General features: G+C 36.0%; 1 protein-coding gene across 1 annotated transcript in view; it reads right to left on the reverse strand.

Moving 5' to 3' along the window:
• DCC (DCC netrin 1 receptor) overlaps positions 1-23067 on the reverse strand; it is a 1180955-nt gene that overhangs the window by 44073 nt on the left and 1113815 nt on the right. The window contains exons 26-27 of the mRNA XM_082416529.1: positions 18810-18965; positions 10115-10327 (exon numbers count right to left, since the gene is read on the reverse strand). Coding sequence (XP_082272655.1) covers positions 10115-10327; positions 18810-18965 — 369 coding nt within the window. The remainder of the gene's footprint in view (positions 1-10114; positions 10328-18809; positions 18966-23067) is intronic.

The raw sequence follows: 23067 nt of genomic DNA on the forward strand, positions 1-23067 counted from the left end.
GTCTTGCAAAACAAACAAACAAAACCAAGGCAAAATAAAAAAAGACTTTGGTGTTTATGTTCCATAGCAGAGCCTAAATGCTGGGTGAATGACAAAAAGGCAGCTTAAGTGGTCCTTAACTTATTTACACATCATGAACCATTTGAACTCTAATGAAAGCTATGAACCCACTAAATAGAAAAAACAGACACACACACACACACACACACACACACACACACACACAAATGTGAATTTAATTTCAAAAGAGTTATTAAACCCACAAGTTCTTCCCTGAACTCCAGGTGAAGAACACATGATCTGTTTAAGAATGTCACTATTCAAAATGTGATCTACAGAAGGGCAAAATCAGCATCACCTGGATCTTCTTGGAAATGCAGAATCTTAGGCCCTCTTTTGGGTCCACTGAATCAGAACCTGCATTTTAGTAAGCTCTGCAGGTGATTCTTAGGCATCTAAGATTTAAGAAGCTCTGCTTACATAGTCATGTTAATGGAGAGTTTAGAATTAAAAATTTATATCTCAAATCACATTTGGAAATGAGCCATACTATAATATTCTTAATAGAACATATATATTATTTGTAAATGGATAAACAACAAGGTCCTACTGTATAGGGTAAATATCCTGAGATAAACCATGACGGAAAAGAATATAACAAAGAATGTATATATATGCATAACTGAATCACTTTGCTGTGCAGCAGAAATAAACACAACATTGTAAATCAACTATACTTCAATTAAAAAAACTTAAAAAAGAACATATATATTATTTGTAAATGAGAAGATGAAGGTGTCAGTAATATTTTACATGTGCTTGATGAGAAATATCCTTTTTCCCACTTTGTTTGATGAGAAATATCCTTTTTCCCACTTTCAGCAGATCACTTCTGGGTCCTCACTTCTTACTCTTCTTTGCCCTGCTATACTCTTTGCAGGCTAAGCTGGAAGTGAGAGCTGGGACCTTGGAAATTCCAAAGGCTTAAGTCACATTACATTGGTTCATCATGAGAAGCTATTCAGGAGACGCATCGTTTATAAGTGAGAGGAAGTCAAGCATCATACCACCAAATCTGTACATCTACTGGACATAAATCCTTAGTGGCTTGAGGAACAGACATTCGTAACAATGGGTGGAGAGACAGATTAAGAAATTGGAGGGGGAATGCTATCTAAAGCAGTTTGGTTATTTAAAGGGGCTGGTGGGAAATAGCTGCCCGGCTGCTGGATGGATTTATGATTTAAGGGCAAGACCTGTTTAATTGAAAGAGGCTATGCTTCTCTCTAGACTTAAGAAATGATATTCAGACAGCTCTGAGCAGATGTTCTGAAATTCTCTGCTCAAGACCATTCTGTCTTCCAAGCAAGGGCCCATTTCACTGGCTGCCCCTTCTCTGGTGCACATACTCGTGGTGAAATACAACCTTCAAGAGTGAGATCTTGTTTCACCAGCCATTGAACCATTAAAATGTACTTTTAAACCCCCTTCCAAATGATGCCACTGTTTCTTATTATAGGGCATTGGAAACTTCACTGGTCCCAATTTATAAGGCAATGTGTTCTCCAGATTATATCAAATTAGAAGCTCCTGGATTCAGGGCTAACATCTTTAACTAGCATCTTTCATGTTTACATTCTTTGACTCCCTTAGGAAAATGAAACTCTTTCCAGGCTAGATTTTATTCTCCCCATTTATAGTTGTGGAAAATGGAAGCACAGAGGTTAAATGACTTATTCAAGGCCAACCTACCCAATGAATAGGGGAGCTGAGTCCTAGTGGAGTTTTATTATTTTCCTCCTGTAAGTCCTCTTTCAGTCACACTTTGCTCCTGCCAAAGAGAACAGGAAGACTGGCCAAATTCTCATTACATGGCACCTTCCTGCCTTTAGTCCTGCACCATGGCAGGCATCAGCTCAGACTTGTGTGCCCAAAGCATTCTGTTTCTATTAACTAACTGTGGTACCACTTGAGAGAGGAGCCAAGAAGAAAACGAATAACTATAATTTTAAATGCAACACCTACCAAACCTAAAGATTAAACCAACAATCTCAGACTTTAAAGGTACACTAGGTAAACACATTACTGTAGTCTGAAATATGCTGTTTCTATAAAAAATCATGACTCAGGTGACCACAGGAGTAAAAAGATACAAACAACTGGGTAAGAGGATGGGAAATTTGAAAGAAGAATATTTAAGAAGGGCAATTTGGAGTAGATGTGAAAAGAGAAGTTGCTATAAGTACCATCAAATCAAATGGGCAAAACAATGATTGTTGTTTTGCATCAAATTAAAAAAAAATTGTTGGAATCCCTTTCACCACAAAAGATAAAGGCATTCTCCTCTGAGAGCTTTGATATTATGGTAAATAAAGAGATTCTGGCAATAAGAACATCAATCCTCTGCAAGCCTAAGATGAAAGTCTACTCTAGGAAGATGTTTAACATGGCACTTGAATTTCCCATTAAGTCCCTGCCAATAAGATAAAAGTTATAAACATTCAGAAGAAGTAGGATCTTTAAGTGGTTTTTACACATTCTCTTAGATACAGGTCATATCTTCAGAAATTGTTCACTGATGGTTAAATTCTCACTTTCAATCACAGAGATTGTTTCAGTGTGTTAGATCTTTCACAACACATTTTCAATAATCCATTAACACAGAGGCTTATGTGAACACTTTTTGTCTGTTTCAAACTTTCCCCTGTTCCCAAAGAAAGCAACTGGAATCTGACACACATTGATGAACCATAAGGAGCTCTGTCAAATGCTTAGAAGACTTAAGATGCACAGTGTGCAGCTCAGAATCTGTACTCAAAGGAAAACCTTTCTCTTACTTATACTCTTTCACAAAGCAAAGAAGAAATACAGAGAGAACGTCCACCCTTATTTATGCAGTAATTAAGATTGCTAGAATTTCACGTTTTATTCCTCTTTGAAGAGGAAAGTTTATCTAATTCCACAGATTAGAATTAGTAGGATTCAGGGGAGCAGAATTCCATACCTGGCATAATGGAGGGACTAGTCCTCAGGACTCTATTTGCACTGAGCCTCACTCCCTCTTTTTAGGAATAAAGGGGATGCTATTCTTCTCCAATGCACTATGATCCTCAAGATATTTCACAAGTAACAACATCTATATAGAAATAATTAACCATGTGACCTAGCAGGTTCATAGGATATGTGAAAGGAATCATTGCTGCCTTGAAAACAACCTATTCCTCACCCTTTCGCTCATCATTCTCTGTCACCCACAAGGCCACCACTCCCCAGTATAATCCAAGGACATTCTTCTTAGATTATATGTTTCAAATTATATAGTCTACTAGATAACAAAGTTCTGAAAATAGATTTGTTTTCATTTTCTCTATGATTATCTAGATAGCAATGCAATACTTTAACCCTAGAGCGTAATTGTATAAATTTGATAATTAGCCTCAATTTTTATTTATGATCTAGCAATTCTTGGTACAATATTTTCTCTTGTTTTTTAATTGCATAAAAATTTGATCAAAAGGACTCAAATTTTGACTCAATGGTGCTCATTCACTCCCTCTTCCCAACAGCTTTTTGCAATTCTAAAAAGTAACAGCCATTCCTTTTTCACTCTCATTGACCTTCACATGTTCTAAGCCACAATCTGAGTAATATTCTCATGTGCGTTAACTTTTATCTTTGTTTTACACTTCCTTCTGCTCATCTTAACTTTATTACTGGACTGCAAAGCCCTGGCCATCCATGGTGCATGGTGCTGAAAGCAACAGATGTCAGTTCCCTGGCTCCTTGCCCTCCTGTAGAGGGATCCGGCAGGTTGGACAGGTGAGTTTGATAGGAGCTATTCTGGAGCTCCTGTCTAGTTACTATCTTGCTGTAACTCCTTTCCTCTGACTAGCCTACATAAAGCAATAAAACATTTACTCAGACACTAAGCTAAATAACTCAGCCTCCCTGCTATAAAACAATTCTTTCTGAGTGATATTTAATAACTAGAATCATCCTAGAAGCCTGCTTGTAGGGAAAAAGTCAATCTAATAATAACTACTCATAGCACAAAAAGATAACTAAAATCCTTTAATTTTCTTCAGCGTTCTATTTCTCTGAATTCTTTAAACTTGGCCATTAGCTCAATTGTTGACCTTGGGCAAGCTGCTTAACCTTTTTAGGCTTCAGTTTTGTCATTTATAAGTGAGGTACCAGTCACATGGCTTACTCATAAAGTGTCCTCTAGAAATGGTTTCCCTCTCTTTGAGGCAGTTAGCAGAGATTTTTTCTATTTAAATACTGGAACACCATACTAAAGGAAATAGAATTTTATTAAAACACCAAGTAGGTTCCAGAGTCACAAATATTGGTGATGTATAAAGCAAACTTGACTTAATTACATTTACCAAGGAATCATTTAGAATGACTAGACCAAATCAAATCAAATTTCATCTATTAAAAAAATGATCTGTTGGGAATGAGGACAAGACAGTTTCAAGGTGGTACCTACCAAAAAAACAACCACAACAAAAAAACCCCAAACAAAAAACCAAACACACACACGGAGATGAGCCTACACATATAAGATGAAATATGAAGGCGGCAGTGTAATTTTCCACTCTGAAATTGATTGGTAGTACTGGCTCCAAAAACATCAAATCAACACATCTCTCCTACTTAACTGTGCCAGTGATTTATTTGATCTGACTGGCCTGAAAAGTGACCCTCTTGTTCCACCTGCTAAAGGATGTCTGACCTCTGCCTGTGACTCATTTCAGCAGAATGGAATACTCAGGTGGAATCCTGATGAACATCCCCAACGGTGGACTACAGGTGACTCAGGGAAAGGAATTGTATTAATGTATTATAGTAATTTATTGGCAGTTTTGTGTGATAGTATATTTACTGAATGAGGCCTGCCAGAAAGATCAGGTTATAGCAGGAAGACATGATTTCCCAACCAGCCATAAAATATAAATCAAATGCCTTTTCTGTCCACTGTCAGCCACCTCCACCCACTCCTTGTCCTCAGTTCTCAGACAAATTGAAGCACATGCCACAATTTGTAGAAGGAAAATCAAACTCAATTTTGCAGTACAATGAAGAGAGTTTTGGTCTTGTCATGCCCACTGACATATTGATCCCTAGAAGACTGAAAAGATCAGGATGTTCTAGATTTTTGTTTTTATAAATAAAAATATGTAGAAATGCAATGTGTAAATGGAGGACAATACAGCACGTATGCAGCTTTACAAAGATGCAAGAACTCCAGGGGGGCTAATGTTGTAAAACTGCGCTACGATATAAAAGTCACTATTTAAGAGGTCACATTTTCTTTCCCTTTAGAATTACAGCCTTAGAAGACAAATGGTCTCCTAATCCAGGTTCATTTAAAGTGCAGCTGATCAGTTCACAGCTAAAAGGAATTTTCACTAGAGAAGAAAAACAAAAAAACAAAAAAACAGCCTATCTTGGCCTTTTGTAGAATTTATGTCAGATCTATAATGCCATAAACCCAACACTCTTATCAAACATTTTCTATTTAATCTGAAAGGGGACTGAGCCAAATCACTTATATGTTCACATCTGTGATTTGCAAAGTGCAGTATGTGTAGCCTCCCTGATATGTGTAAAGACCACACAGAGATGAAGCATTAAGAAATGGAACCACTTTATCATGAGGTGATGATGAAATTGTAAGAAATACCATAAAACACCCTAGAGTCTAGTAAGCTAAATTTCTAACTGTGGAAGGAAAAAATAAATGAAGGAATGAATCTGTGTTTTCAGGTAGGTAGAATGTCACTCATTATGACAAGATGATTTTCTAATTACCATTTACTAGAGAAATACTGCAAAATTCTCTGCAACTCCATGGAAGTCATTACTGCGCATTATGTGGTGCCCTATACCTCATATAAAACTGCTGCAAACATAGCTTCGCATGCCTTTTTGGAAGGCAAACAGAGGCACAGATCGATAATGTTGCCCAAGAAAAACCACACACAGGAATTTGAGGAGGGAAAGAACTTGCTCACTGATGCTAATTTAAATGGTTTCAAACCAGAAGGAGCTCCTTGTTGGGCATGATCTTTAAAAATTGCAGTGATGCCTCACGTCACCATATTCTAAAGTAATTACTTGTGGTAAGTAAAGATAAATTCATTAGTAATTACACAGTCCTTTATTGTGAAACCCAGAGTAAAATTATGTGAGGTATTTTTTTAAGCCAACAAGAGAATGACTTTACTTCATCAATCAGTTTGACTACAGTCATGATTTTCTTAGAATTAAAATTTGTCGAAAGCTCTAAATATTTCATCTTTAAGAAGCAAGTAGTTAATGTCACAGCTAATACATTTCTCAGTCTGCTAAGTTTCTTTTTCTATTAGAACAGGTAAACATCAGCCCTTTCTTAAAAGCATACTATTTACCATGTGTCAGGAGCAATGCAGGGAGAACTTATTTGAAAATCATGAGGTAGGGCGTTATGAAATGAACAGGAACCACAGGGAGACAATGGAGAAACAAAAAAGGGAAAGGCATTTAATAATTCCCAAGTGATGGTGGGGTGTGCTTCAGGTTAGTGGGGGAGGGTGGTATTTACTATGAAAAAAATAAAATCAACCCCCATAATGCAAGCCAGAGATATTGGAAAATCTGAAAGAAAAGATAGTTTGTAAGAAATAGTTCCACTAAAAACAAGAACATTAAAACAAAAGAAGACTTATAAACGTGCAATGGAAATAAAAGAAAATGAGATCTTGCCCACATGACGTTAGAACAGAGAACAGTTCTTCAAATATGCTTATTATTTGAGAGAATAGGTGTAGAGAAAGAAGAACAAACTCTCCTTTCCATCTTTTAAAGATATAATACACTCATTTATGCTACATTGTGCCAGATTTTGTTTAAGGCAGCTTCAGTTTTACTGTAACTAGAAGAAAACAATAACTAGTAAATAATAAAGGTAAGTGCTTTGTTCTGCCTATTATTAGATGTTCTTTCTAAAATTAGGATCATTGGGTCATTTTGGGGTCATTTTTTGTTATTATAGATCACTTGAAGCATGGGTTGATATCCAAACCTTGTGTTCCAAACCAAATATTACTGCCACAGCAAAATTTTCATTTAAAATGGACTTTTGAATATCATTTCCGTCTTTTTTCTCTGTATTACATAGTTCCTCAAAAAAAAGACCTTTACTTCCAAATAAAGAGAATAGTCAACAGTATAAAGTACTATAGCACTTTAGTTTCTTGGTGTTATAAAATTGGTATTCTCAGTATAAAATAGTTAAACATCTCTAGAAGAAATGGACAAATTCTCAGAAAGGTACAATCTCCCAAGACTGAACCAGGAAGAAATAGAAAATATGAACAGACCAATTACAAGTACTGAAATTGAATCAGTAATTAAAAAACTCTCAACAAGCAAAAGTCCAGGACCAGATGGCTTCACAAGTGAATTCTACCAAACATTTAGAGAAGTTAACACTTATCCTTCCGAAACTATTCCAAAAAAATTGCAGAGGAAGGAACACTTCCGAACTCACTCTATGAGGCCAGCATCACCCTGATACCAAAATCAGACAAAGATAACACACAAAAAAGAAAATTACAGGCCAATATCACTGATGAATATAGATTCAAAAATCCTCAACAAAATACTAGCAAATTGAATCCAACAATACATTAAAAGTATCACACACCACGATCAAGTAGGATTTATCCCAGGGATGCAAGGATTTTTCATACCCACAAATCAATCAGTGCGATACAGCACAGTAACAAATTGAAGAATAAAAACCGTACGATCATCTCAATAGGTGCAGAAAAAGGTTTTGATAAAATTCTCATCTTTCCTTATTAAAATGTGAGGGAAGAAGCCTTGTGAGAAAATGGTATTCCCCAACTCAAAATTATTTCAGATGTTTCACATTTTTTCTTTTTATCAGTTTTAGAATGATTTAATTTAATAGGCTTTAAAAGATTATCTTTGTTTTTGTCATAAATGAGCTAGACATAAACTAAGAGTTACAAATGAGTTCCTAAAAGTTCAGAACCCATGCTTTCTGCAGTTAAAGAAAGGTGGGAAAAGATGCACCACTCCCTAGCTGTGTAGACTTAAATATGCTACTTAAATGCTCTGTGTCACAATTTCCTTATCCATGAAATGGGGTTAAGAAAGTAGCAACCTCACAAAGTTTTGAGGATCATATGCCATACTACAAGTCTTCAGAAGCATGCAGGTCACATAGCACATGTTCAGTAAAGGTTAGTTATTAGTAGTGGTTGCAATTAACCTGCCGTCTATCCTGAATATGTCTCCTCCAAGATCATTTCCCTTGGTTGGTATTTCAGCGGGAAACTGAGTGTAGCCAGAAATCACCAGGCAGCATGCTCTTGACACAGGAATTTCATGAAATACATTTTCTTGCTTCAAATTGTCCCTGTTTCAACTAGCAAAGACCTCATAGCTTTGGGGCAATACCAAGTAGCAGATTCTCCTCATCATGTGTACGTGGGATATATACGTGGGGAGTGGGGGAAGGGCTTGGACAATATAGACTTGCTTTAAATCCTAGTGTGGGCTTCTTTTTGGCTAGAAGAGCTGTCTCCTGTGAAATGAAGTCATGACCTGCAGTGAGCCTATGTGTCAGAGAAGACCCCATCCTGCCCAGGCGCAACATGCAGCGTGCATCTCAAGGGATGGAGTCCCACATCCCTCCTGTAGCCGAGCATCCATATGAGACACTACATGAATGGTGAGAACACCAGAGGTGATTCACACAAATCGATTAATATGATGCCAGGAACAAGATATAGTCTTAATGTTAATATAAATTTAAGATTCATAATTGCAGTCTTATTTTTCCTAGTTTAAGCAGTCACTGTGAGGTTTACATACTAATGCAGCGACTAAAATCGCTGTGGGTATGGATCTGAGTAACAGAAACTAACTCAAATGTATTTGTACAGTGGCCGATTGGTCCATCCAGCTGCCTGTGTCTATTAAGGGGGCATCACTATTTACTTGGAACCATTGAACATTACTAGCTTATTCCTAATTTTGGAAGTGACATACCATCACTTCCGTTGCATTCTTTGGTCACCAGACCAACCCTGGTGAAATGTGGCAGAGAACTCCTTATACCATCTACCTGAAGCCCCCATTCCCTTTTGCCTTAGAGAACCAACATCACCAAAGATTTGCCTTCATGTTGTCCTTGCAGCCCTGCACTTTAACCTAAGAATGATGCCAATATTCCAAATAATTCTGAGCACTATGTAGTTCTTTATGTATCTACTTATCTAGCTACTGACCTATATTTTATCCTATCTATTTGTTCCTCGTCTCCTCCCCCTCTTCCTCCTCCTTCTCCTCCTTCTTCTTCTTCCTTTGTCCCTCTCTGTGCCCCTTTCATCTCCCTAACCCCTAACAGAAATGAAAAGAAGCTCCGGTTCAGCCTCACTGGATACCAGATAAGGTAATAAAATGAACACTGCACTGGGAATTAGGGACTCTGGTTCTCCTCTCTGCCATTTGACTTTCTTAGAAAGGAAACATAGAGATGTTACTTCCTCTCTATCTAAGTTTTGGTTTCTCTGTTTCTAAAATTAGGAAGTTAGACGCTACACTGGTCTGATATGCCTTTCTGGCCTTGAAACTCTAAAATAAGAACCCCTGCAAGATGACTAATGAAAAGAACAAAGCAGAATTATGAGATTTACATGCATTTCTCTAAAAAGTGATTTTACAGACTTCTGTACCTTTTACTCGAGTCTTGGAGTCTAGCTTTAAATCTTACAACTCATGTGGCAGACAGAAGAACTTTTCCAGTATTCTCTAGTGGGCATACCTATAGCACATACTAAAAGTACTGGACTGACATTCAGGATCAATGAACAACTTTCCAAAGGGATGAAAGGCGCCTACAACCAGCCAGTTGCTTATAAGGCAAATACTTAAAAGCTGCACCACAAACATCAGTGAAAGGCACGTGCACACTGGGCACATAATCAATGTCAAAAAAGATACATTACATCCAGGCCTTCTCGGAACCCTCCTGTACTTACGTGGAGCCACCAGGGATAACAAAGCTTTTAAGTGTAAACAAATGGGCACTTACCTGACTGAGACAAAAGCGGTGTATAAGGGACTTTCGGTTCTATTGCACTCATCGGTGGAGGTAGCAAAGGGTTGGCGAAGCTGCGAAGTGGATGAGTTGGTCGAACGCAGGCCGTGGGGATGGTTCTGCTGGGCACCTCCTCACCGCTGGGATGCTCAGGCTGTGCTGGGGGCAACATGGGCGGCTGTTGGGTGGCTGGTCCTTCGCTCACTGCTGCAATAGAGAAGAAAAAAAGCCATTCATAATCCGCGACAAAGTGGGCTTTCCCTAAGTCACCTGAAGGGGCCCTGGAGCAGTTCAGAGAGTTATGCCAGGATCTGACTAATCCATTCTTCACGTTGAGAACATTCCATCCTTCTACCCTCATATATTTAAGGGATATGATAACACTGCCCCTTTAAATAGTAGAAATAGACCCAGTAGGACAGGGCTCTATCTTCCAGGGAGAGTAGTAAAATATGCACGGCACTGACTGTATTGCCTGAATTGTCTGGGCCCTGCAATCATAAGTGAAAAAGCGAGAAAAAAAGAGTTATTTCTCCTTTCATAAGTAGCAATGTCAGTGAAATTCAATGTACCAAACCCGGCTACAGCTGCATTATTATCTACCAGCCAATATGCCAATTTTTTTAAACATGCCATGTCAACGGTCAGACAAATCAGAGTTACCGGGTGCTCAAGGCATTGCTAATAAAATGATACGAATAATAACCATTATCATTATCTTCCATAACAAAATAGAAGCACATCCAGCTAAGAAGTTATATGAGAGATGAATCTGCTGAAACAAGTTGTCTGAATGCAGAATTGCAATTTTTCCTCTTTGGTAGCAAACATTGTAATTTTCAGTCAGATTACTATGGTTGGAGAGGTTTCACACAGCCGCTTGTGACAGCCTTTGGCTATCTGGACAGTTTTGCATGTGGAAACACACTCTTTCTCCAGAGAACACAGTTTAGTTTGACTAAAATACTGTTTATCATGCTAAGGATGCTGTGATTTGACTTTATTCATTCATATTCAGAGTCAACAGATCCCAGTCAAATTGAAAATGAACAGAGCTGCATAGTAGGTATCAGTGTGGATGAAAGAAGAGTATTTGTGATGACTTATTTCTTAAAAAAGTGCCATTGGGTAAAGTGGAAAAAATACAGTGATAGAAGATAATCTCTCACTTTTGAAAGAGAATTTCTATGCAGGAAATATTTTAAGATAATTAGTTTGTGAGATAATTTTGAGACACCTCTCTGGGAGGCTCAGTGAGGTCAGCAAAGGGCAGAGGAGATAGAGAGAAAATCTGATAATGCTGAAAGGGGTGGAGATTAAAGATACAAAAGATCAATACATCATATTAAAGATATGCAAGAGTGAAATGTGCCAGCAGAGGGTATTTGATATTAAAACTCATTTGTGTATATTCAGAAAGGGTTAGAGGTCCTCTGGGTCACTGAGTGGGCTTCAGGCTTACCCCATTCAAAGATGGAGATGAGGAGATACAGGGTTGGCCGAGGACAGATGCAGTCACATAGCAAATGGAACCAGAAAATGGGCAAAGACTTGATTAAAGATTTCTTCAAATATGGAAAGTGTAATCCAGCAAACTGGATAGAACTCTGAGGGCAAGGGCAGTTTGAAGAGAAGTACCTTATCTCTAGGCTAGGAAGTCCTATCAAAAATGGAGAGGAGAAATACACGCAGGTACAATCTCAAGGTTAAAGTGCGGGGCTGCAAGGAAAACATTAAGGCAAATCTTTGGTGATGTTGGTTCTCTAAGGCAAAAGGGAATGGGGGCTTCAGGTAGGTGGTATAAGGAGCTAAACTGCTTTTAAGAATGTAAAGGGAAAGAGGAACATGGGTGTTCAATCAAGATGGTGTAATTAGGTGGTTGAGAGTATAGTTTTAGAAACAAAGAAAATTATGGAGGTTTTACTCTAGATTCATATTTAATCTAAAGGAACAAATGACCAACGGTCAGTTGTCCAAATAAAAATACAGTATCTCTCAGATCTAGATCAGTGAGAAGCAGCTGCAGGAACCTACAACGAGGTCCTTCTTTATTACCAAAGGGCTTGTTTTTATTAAAGGGTCCATATCATCATATTAAAAATGCCTCTCCAAGTAAAGAAACTTCACAGTTTTCCTCAGAAATCTGCTGTAATTCTCTCTAGTGAAGATGGACTGCAGTAAATCCATATCATATTTTGAAAACTGCTTTAGTTATTACAGAAATAATAATGTTTTGTGATGTCTTTCTTTTCTTCATTCCTTCCTTCATATTTTCTTTTTCTATTTCTTCTACATTTTTGAAATCAAAGAGATCTAAGTTAAAATATTATTGTGATCATAGGTTTAATAAAACTTACATGCAATTTTTTTAGTCTTCTAAAATTTAGTTACTTCCAAACCTCAGGCTTCACATGAATTCTGTTGACTTCAGTGAATTTTAGGGGGGGGGGGCGCTCCCGTTTTTCTTCTCTTCAGCATATTTGAAAATAAAAATGCTGTGCATGCCTAGTCCTCCATTCCCAAGTTTTCAGTTGGCCACCATGATTCCCACTGGGAACATCACAGTGCGGTTCTTGACTTTGAGAGAAGTAATGATGGCTTGATACCAATGGACCAGCTCTTTAGCAAAATCAATACTTAGTACCACATAGTGAAAAGGAACGTGCCTAATGCAATGTGCTGGGTGGAATGGGAGGGTCCAGCCTCAACACTGAATGTATCAGTAATGCATAAGGGACTGTTTTTGTTTGGTTCAAAACGTTCATTTTGTTTAATACCTAATACAATGGACAAGGTACAGGTTTTCCATAGACAATTCATAATGCTTATATTTTACATAGAGCCAAAAAAAAAAAATGCCTTTTAGAAATGGCTGACATCTAAGGCAGTGAAAAAATTCTCAGACAAACACAATAGCAACTGCTCCACTGGAAAAGCTCTCATTTCAGATAAGCCTGTTTGGCCAGCTTCAGGACACCTATGTGAAACAGATTTGCTCCGTGACATGACATTTAGCTGTTCTAAGAGCTCTAAAAGCAAAGAAAACCTCCTTTCACCCACGAAGTGCAGCTTCCCTGCAATTCAGAGACTAAAGTGAGAATCAAATATGTACTGGCAAGGCACTCCTTTTCAAATGATGAAATAGTAGGAATTCATTGTACAAATAGCATACAATTACACAGCAGAGTCAAATCTCAAGGCACTTTATAATAATTAATGTCAACACATAAATAATTGCTATGGAATAACTGGCAAAAATATTGCAAAAATGGAAATGAGGATTTTTCTTCCATCTAAAATTGCAATATTTGAAAGAAATACAGCACACTAATAACTCTAAGCAAAGACACTTCAAGACTCGAACATTTCTAGGAACCAGATTCACTCATTAATCTCAGAAGAACAACATCATGCAATAATCCTAAGTAACCCCAATTCCTCACCGTTCGGATTTTTTTTTAAAGACCCTAGAGAAAAATTCATGAACTCTACTGTGCTGATTTTATTTAGGGCAAGTTCCATTTGTTAATTGATTTCCAATTTGGCGGAGAGGCGGGGCAGAAAAATAACATGGATAAAGTTGACCAGCTTTCTCACTAAGACCATGCCAACACTGAAAACAATAGTGGAAATCATCTACTCTTCTCTAGTACCTGTTTCAAAGATGAGGAAATGGGGGCACTGATTTTATACTGATTTGTAGAAATGAGACCTCAAGATGATTATTTGAAGTTTTCAACATATAGCACTTTTCCTTGTTCCCCAAAGGCCAGTTACTTTGCCTATTGAGGCTAAGAGCAGAACTGCAGTGCATTAGTAGGAAGAGGAAAGATTTGTCCATCACGACTATATAAAGCTTTATCCATGGATCACCAAATATGTGTTATGCAAATGTACTTTATCCTATATCTTTCCTTTCCTTATGGGAGGGGAGAAATTCAGCTTTATTTGTGTCTTCAGAAAGCAGCAGTCTTTGGGGGCAGAGTTTTAGTGATTCATCTCTCAAAGTCAAAGGTCCTTCTGATAACTTTTGAGGACGGAGAGTTGCCCCATTTCACACAGTCAAATGCTTCTTTTCCTATGTGTGCCTTTCGCTGTTTTTCAAGGTGACTAATAAGACATCTCCAGCCAGAGACATGACATGTTTTCTGCTTGAGACAGAACAGGGATGTTTAGTGTTCTCCAAGGCATTTAGAAACCGATACTGAATGACTGGAAGTTAACTGTTTGTGACAGTGATTTAGAGAATATTCAGTTTCCTAGAAAAGAGGATGCATTGTTTTTTTTCTTTTCTAAGCAAGCACTTGGAAACACATAGTAGTTCCTATACCTTTTGCATTGCACATAGCTTTGGTCAAAAAATACTTGAAGAATGACTGAGTATATATTTTTAAAACATGTGAAATCTTGGCCAGGAGTGGAATGCCTATGCCTTTTGATTTTAGATGAGAGTCAAGAATTATTAAACTAAGAATTCTGTTAAGAATCTTTTATTTGCATAACTTTCTATAATAGTTACATTATCTACTTTATGTTTGTATTATATATTATGTAATAGTTACATAATTAAATTTATTTAATAATCCTTACTTTTAAATAAATTAACAAAATAAAAAATCTATTAAGGAGACTAAATTTTTCTCCTTTCCTTCTTCCCTCCCTCCCTCCCTCCCTTCTCTCTCTCTCTCTTTTTTTCTTTCTTTCTTTCTAATAGACCTTACTTTTTAGAGCAGCTTTTAGGTTCATAGCAAAACTGAGTGGAACATACAGAGATTTACCCTCTGACCCCAGATATGCACAGCCTCCCCACAATCAAAATTTTGCACCAGATTGGTCCATGAGACTAATCACAGATATAAACAAATCTGTGGTCCTTAACCACAGATGAAAACAAATTTTATACTAGCTCATTTATTGTTTTTTTCTTCATTGAAATTTAACTTTTGGAATCAGAGTAAATGGGATGCTGGATTTTCCAAAGGAGATGATGCTTTTAAAAATGGAAAAGATTGGGGCTTCCCTGGTGGCACAGTGGTTGAGAATCTGCCTGCTAATGCAGGGGACACGGGTTCGAGCCCTGGTCTGGGAAGATCCCACATGCCGCGGAGCAACTAGGCCCGTGAGCCACAACTACTGAGCCTGCACATCTGGAGCCTGTGCTCCGCAACAAGAGAGGCCGCGACAGTGAGAGGCCTGCGCACCGCGATGAAGAGTGGCCCCCGCTCGCCACAACTAGAGAAAGCCCTCGCACAGAAATGAAGACCCAACACGGCCAAAAATAAATTAAATAATTAATTAATTTTTTAAAAAATGGAAAAAAATCTACAGGAACACCCATGAATAAAATAGTTAATTGCTAGTTTTAAACAAAGTAGTGACCTTTGGCTGTCTCAGTCTTGCTGGAATGAACAGATAAAAGCCATTCTTACACTTCCTTTTAAAGTTAGAGAATATAAATGAAATCAAAAGAAAGCAGTAAACAACGAACCAATGAGAAGAAAACAAAACTAAAACTATAAACCTCTCTTTTCTGTTGGGGACAGTTCATTTCAGAAGTTGAAGAAGGGACTTGTGGGTTCTGAATTCTTTGACTGGAATCATCGTCCTAATTGTCTGGGGATTTGGATATTTTGGGTTGTTGGACTTCTCACATCTTTCGTATTTAAATTCCTTCAGTATGGTTTGGGGGGCTTTTTTCTTCGAGTTTTTGCACACAACTCTATTCTCTAGACATGATGTGCAGTGAGAAAAAGAAAAATAAATCTAATTCTCTCTTGGTATATTCTTAATGCCTTTTAATTCTAACCTTGTTACATCTAGACGATTTATGATTTCTTAGAGCTGTCTCTGTTGAGTTGGAAGAAATATAGCTACCCCACAAATATATTTTATTGCTGTTACCATCTTATCTATTACGAAATATCCTATCTCACAGGAGCTGCTGAGTCACCCATTCGTAACAGGAGAAGAATGCCATAAAATCGATTTTAAAATGTTGTACTTGAAGAAAAAAAAAAAAAAAGCCAAATGGCACAGGAAAAATCACCAGGGTATATATAATAGCTTGAGAGTCTTTCTCCATTCCTACATTCCTTGAAACAAATGAAATACTACTCTCAGGATACAAAATCAATATAGAAAAATCAGTTGCATTTTTATATGCTAACAGCAAACTATCAGAAAGAGAAATTAAGAAAACAATCTCATTTACAATAGCATCAAAAAGAACAAAATACTTAGGAACAAATTTAACCAAGGAGGTGAAAGAGCTCTACACTGAACACTACAAGACTTTGATGAAAGAAATTGAACAAGCTACAAAAGATGGAAAGATAGACTGTGTTCATGGATTGGAAGAATTAATATTGTTAAAATTACTACCCAAAGCCATCTATATATTCAACGCAATCCCTACTGTAATTCCAATGTCATTTTTACAGAAATAGAAAAAAAAATCCTAAAATTTGTATGAAATTCTGAATAGCTGAAAGCAATCCTAAGGACAAAGCTGGAGGCATCATAGTTTCTGATTTCAAGCTATCCCACAAAACTATAGTAATTAAAACAGTATAGTATTAGCATAAAACAGACACAAACCAATGGAACAGAATTGAGAGCCCAAATAAATCCCCACATATAAAAATCAACTAATGTTTAACAAGGAATCCAATAATATATCATGGGGAAAGAATAGTCTCTTCAACAAATGGTGGTGGGAAAACTGGATAGTCACATGTGAAAGAATAAAACTGAACCCTTATCTGGTACCATCTGCAAAAACAAACTCAAAATGGATTAAAGACTTGAACATAAGACCTGGAACTGTAAAACTCCTGAAAGAAAACTTAGACATTGGTCTTGGCAATGATTTTTTTGATTGGACACCAAAAGCAAAGCTAACAAGAGCAAAAATAAGCAAGTGGAACTACATCAAATTAAACAGCTTCTACACAGAAAGAAAATGAAAAGGGGAGAAAGTTCTTACAAATCAAATATCTGATAAGTGGTTAATATACAAAATATATAAAGAACACATACAACTCAATAGCAAAAAGACAATGTGATTAAAAAATGGGCAGAGGAACTGAATGGATATTACTCCGAAGAGGGAACATAAAAGACCAACAGATACATGAAAAGGTGCTCAACATCACTAATCATTAGGGAAATGCAAATCAAAACCACAACAAGATACCACCTCACATCTATTAGAATGGCTAAAATAAAAAAGACAGGAGATAACAAGTCTTGGCAAGGATGTGGAGAAAGGAAAACACTTTTGCACTGTTAGTAGGAATATAAATGGGTGCAGCCACTATAGAAAACAGTATGAAAGTTCCTTAGGAAATTAAAAATTGAATAATCATATGATCCAGTCATCCCACTTCTGGGTGTAGCCAAAGGCAATCAGGATATCAAAGAGATATCTGCACTCCTGTGCTTTTTGAAGCATTATTCACAATAGTCAAAACACTGAAAAAGCTGTTTTTGTTCAGGATGAATGGGTAAAGAAGATGTGAGATATATATCTATCTATATTTATATTTATATTTATATCTGTATCTACCTCTACATCTCTACCTATCATCTATCTATCTATCTATCTATCTATCTATCTATCTATCTATCTATCTATCTATCTATCTATCTATCTTATTCAGCCATGAGAAAGAAGGACATCCAGCCATTTGCAACAACATGGATAGACCTTGAGGACATCATGCTGAATGAGATAAGTCAGACAGGGAAAGACGTACATTATATAACATCACTTATATGTGGAATCTAAAAAAGTCAAACTCATAGAAATAGAAACTAGAATGATGATCACCAGGGGCTGGGAGTTGAGAGAAGAAGGGAGATATTGGTCAGAGTACAAACTTTCACTTATAAGATGAATAAGTTCTGGGGATCTAATTTACAGCATAGTGATTATAGTTAACGATACTGTATTATACACTTGAAAGTTGCTAAGCGAGTAGCTCTTAAATATTTTTATTACAAAAAAGAAATGCTTATTATGTGACATGATGGGGGTGTTGGCTAAGGTTATGGTGGTAATCATTTTACAATACATAAGTGTATCAAATCAACACTTTGTACACCTTAAATTTATACAGTGTTAAATGTCAATTATATCTCATTAAAACTGGAAAAATACATACATAAAAACAGATGAAATACCACTCTGGGAATTTTTCATTTCCAGTAACTATTTCTTAACGATGAAAATGTATTGCTGAACTGATTTAATAAAGAGAGCTTTCATACAGTTATTGGTTCATAAGGAAAATCAATGAGACATCTTCAGTTATAACCAACAGACACTTAAATAAGAATGTTGGAGGACAGTCACTTGCTTATTAACTTCCCAGTTAACAGAACAAATTAATTTCAAGCACCCATCACATCACTGTTTTACTGAAGCAGTTAATCTTTGTTTCCCCACGACTCCCCATACTGTCAGTACAATGGACTACAGAAAGACTCCTAGAAAATCAGTCCAAAAGCATGTAAATAGGGTCCAAAAAAACAGACGATGCTGGAAAAGAAAATTCTAGTACCCAGGTCATAAGTATATCAATCTTTCCAAAGGATAAGAACACCAAAATGCTACACACTTGACAAGACATCCTTGGTATTATTCATTTGTTCTTAGTAAAAAGAAAGGAAAATGCAATACACTAACTTTTTCCGGCTCCGAAACCTCGGTCCACTGACAGTGTAGGGAATGGCACAGGCCGGAGGGTGAACTGCGGGTGGGGGTATGCACACGTGGGCGATGGAAGGATTCCTGGGTACTGGGCACTTTCTAGGGTTGGCACAGGGATGGCACTCACGACAGCTGCAAAACAAAGATGTTATTGTTAGTATGTATAATTCTATGTACCCACCTAACAAGCAAAAAGGAAACGGCTACATTTTCACATCTTCAAATCCATGCACGTTCTTCACAGTACCATGTAGGTTCCTTTACTTACCTCTCTTTCCAGAAAGTCCCTTTTTTACCTCAGAAGAGACAACTCACTCTTTAAGAATCTTACCAGGGAGCATTACCCTGAGGTTTAAAACTTTTCATTGGTTTCAAAGAAGGAAATGAATCATCAACCATCATAAAGCCATCGTAAGGCTTCCTGGTTTTTATTTAGTTTAGTTTAGTTTTTGTCTTATTCTTTCTCCTAGGCAAGAATGATGACATTAGAAATACTGTGTTGTTCAGAATATATTATATAGAGCGGGCTAAGAAAATGGGAATTTTCTATTAATTCTGTGAAAGAATGTAATGCTTTGGAGATCTATAGTCTGGAGACAGAATAGCAAGTTATAGTCTAAATAATCACACTAAGGATTTATATTTAAATAGAAAGAAAATACTTTCAAACAGCCAAAATAGTAGTACAACTTAGTGACACATTAATTTAAATGTAACTGAATGTTTTCTGTGAATACCAAACATGTTTTAAGTTATATTGACTTAAACCCACAGATGATATCTTACACAATATTTTCTATGTTTAGTGAGCATTGTTCCATTCCAATATTCAAATATCTGTTCAATTATATCATATTATGAAATATTTACTCTAAGTGTAGTCAATCTTCACCTTATAAAATGTTTAGTATTCCCTACCTCTTATTAACTGAAAATAAAAATTAAACTAGCTACTGGAATGATCAATTTCAACAGTATATTCCTGTGTATAAAAGTAATGAAGTTAGTAAAGATATAAGTGATATTTCAATGTTTCCAATCCTGTCTTAGTATATTGTATTACACAAAGTACCTGTAAGTGAAAAAAATCTGCATTATATATTTTATAATTACTTTGTAAGTCTTAGTAAAGCTTTTTACTGTTGTATCTCCTAGAAAATTAGAAAGTAAGTAACTTGAATGAGTAAATACATTTGAAGTTTAGGTAGTTTCTAAAACTTTTACTTCCAGAAAAATTGAAGGAAGACATTATCTAGTTGTTTACTGAAATACTATTAAAAGTAACTTTGTATGAGAGTTCACAGAATAATTCTGGCATGCAATTTGGAAGGAGTTTGAATCTTTGAATGATTGCTATAAAAATCTCATTGTTATTGCACTTGCCCATACTTAATGCAAACAAGGTTTCTCAATGTTTAGATCAATAAGAGAAAACATCGGAATAGAATTTGTACAGTAAGTAATGTTCATCCATGAATACATGCATTAGTTGCACAAAAAAAGCATCTTTCATGTCATTAAGTGATAGAATTCTAACACAATCTTATTTTATATACAATTGTGCAGAAATACTAATTGTAATGTTAACACACCGAGAAGAAAAATAATTAGCAGTTAGAGACTTGTGGTCACATAAGTTTATAATATAAATTTAACGTCTCAGTTTATAAAAATATTATGTTTCAAAGAAATAAGATAGATGATCGACAAAAGATAGTCATAAAAACAGATGACAATTGTATATTATTCTGTGGGGAAAGAGAACTGTAGGTACTAGTTCAAGGAAAAAATGAGTGATACAACTTTTCTCTGTAAAAGGGGGGCTTCCTCATGTATTTTGCAAATGGAGTATGTGGGTATCAAATTGCTATGGTATTTTTATACTTTTGGCTTTATCTGAAAGAGTGGAATACCAGAAAAATTACATATTTCACAGATACTTAACTTATAATATTGTAAATGTTAAATTAAAACTGTGTGTGGCGATACAAAGCTTTTCTAAATTGTTTTTGGGAGGACTCGAATGAAAAACTGAGATTAAATGATATATAGCATCATAAATGAAGATGCTTTATAATCTGTAAAATATTTTATAAAGAGTAAATTGTGGCTATAAAAACATATGAACAGACTTTAGAAAAGGGAAAAGAAATAAAATGACAAGGAAACTTTTAAAAAGAATCAGAAATTCAAACCAGATACTAGCCAAAATAATTATAAATTCCCCAAAGGAAAAGGTTATAATTTTATAGTCTTTGTGTCTCTCAAAGTATGGTGCTGGAGATACTTCATATTTTTCAAGTGAGTTAATAAGAAAGATTTTCTAGAAGTAATATTTAGAAATCTGTCATTTTAACCCATTGGAGATTTTTTTACGTGGTTTGATGTATTATTTAGTCTCCTGGTGTGTATAGTTACTATGTTACTATAGTAATAATAATGATAATAATAATAGATTTGAATACATTTGTAAATAAGAGTCATATAATAACGTAAAGTCTGTATTCATATAACTCAAAATCTCAGTCTCTGAAGCAGTTAATTTAATGAATTCACACATCTTACTGATCAAAATGAGATCACTGCATAGTCATTAAGGTTGACTGCCAAATTGCAAAGCCTTTCCTGTGTTGACAATTTTTACTCATAAATAAATGTGACAATGATAGTCTCCCTTAGATGCAGAAGGCACCCACTTGACAAATTGTGCACATTTCTAATCAATATTGTTATGTGAATTTAACCAATCTTTTAGAATACATTTAGGAAAAAAATGTCATAAATATCTCCTGGTTCGAGATGAATAAATTTGAATAGAGAAACATAAAATAATTTGGCAAGCCACAGATTCTGTATAAATTAGAAAGCTGAGAGAACCCAAGAGACTAAATTTATATTCCAGTTCCAAATCTTTCATTACTGAAGAAAAGAAATTTTATTTTTCATGAGTTTTGCATTTTGACTACTGACCTGGGTACAAAAGGTTTGCAAATAATAAAAGTTCTTTAAAAAATAATAAATCGGTTGTATGTCTCTGCATCTCAGAAATTCTCATTCTTCTATACCCTGACATGAAATAGAATAGTCAGTATTCCAAAGCTTTGGTTTTGAAGTATTTTGATCCATGATTCATTTCTAAAACGGCACAGACATCTACCCTTACTTATAAAACTGTTGTTGCGAAACTAATTATTCGGAAATAAGTTGGATCCAACACTGTGTATTGAAGTGCATTTTGGTATTTTCCCTCTACATGTCAGTTTTGAGAGCCAGAAACACACACACACACACACACCCTCACACTACAATTCAAGGCATTCACTGCACTGCTCTGTTTATGTAAAACAGCTCAGAGAGCGATATCATCAAGCATTTTTAATAAATCTCTGCTTTGTGGCCGACTATGACTAGAAATCTGTTCTGACACAGCTTGCTGACAATTGAATTTATATGTCATACTGACACACAAAGATTTTTCAAGTGGAAATTCCCTCACCAAATTAGTGCCCTGAACAGGGCACGCTGATATTCAAAAACTTTTATAACATTTAAAAAAATGTTAGCACTAAACATGACTGATAGGAAATCTAAAGTAGAGATTTTATTTTTAAAGCTACAATTTTAAGAAATAAAGCTCTCTGGGGGTTTCCCTGGTGGCGCAGTGGTTGAGAATCTGCCTGCCAATGCAGGGGACACGGGTTCGAGCCCTGGTCTGGGAAGATCCCACAGGCCGCGGAGCAACTGGGCCTGTGAGCCACAATTACTGAGCCTGCGCGTCTGGAGCCTGTGCTCTGCAACAAGAGAGGCCGCGATAGTGAGACGCCCGCGCACCACGATGAAGAGTGGCCCCAGTTTGCCGCAACTAGAGAAAGCCCTCGCACAGAAACGAAGACCCAACACAGCCAAAAATAAATAAATAAATAAATTTATTTAAAATAAATAAATAAATAAATAAATAAATAAAATAAAGCTCTCTGTAGAGATTTCTCACCATGATACTTGACAGATTTGAGAGATTTGTTGAGGAGGAGAGGTGGACAAACAGAAGAGTAAAGATAATATTTTGAAGTGCAAAGAGTTTATAATATAAAGATTATAATATAAAAATATTTTATTTATAATATAAATAAATGGTATTTATTTATAATACCATTTAAATTTATTTATAATACCAAATAAACTTCTAATTTATTTATAATAATTTATAATTATAGTTTATAATATAAAGATAATA

This window comes from Balaenoptera physalus (assembly GCF_965194825.1).
Source record: "Balaenoptera physalus genome assembly, chromosome: 12".
Classification (NCBI taxonomy): domain Eukaryota; kingdom Metazoa; phylum Chordata; class Mammalia; order Artiodactyla; family Balaenopteridae; genus Balaenoptera; species Balaenoptera physalus.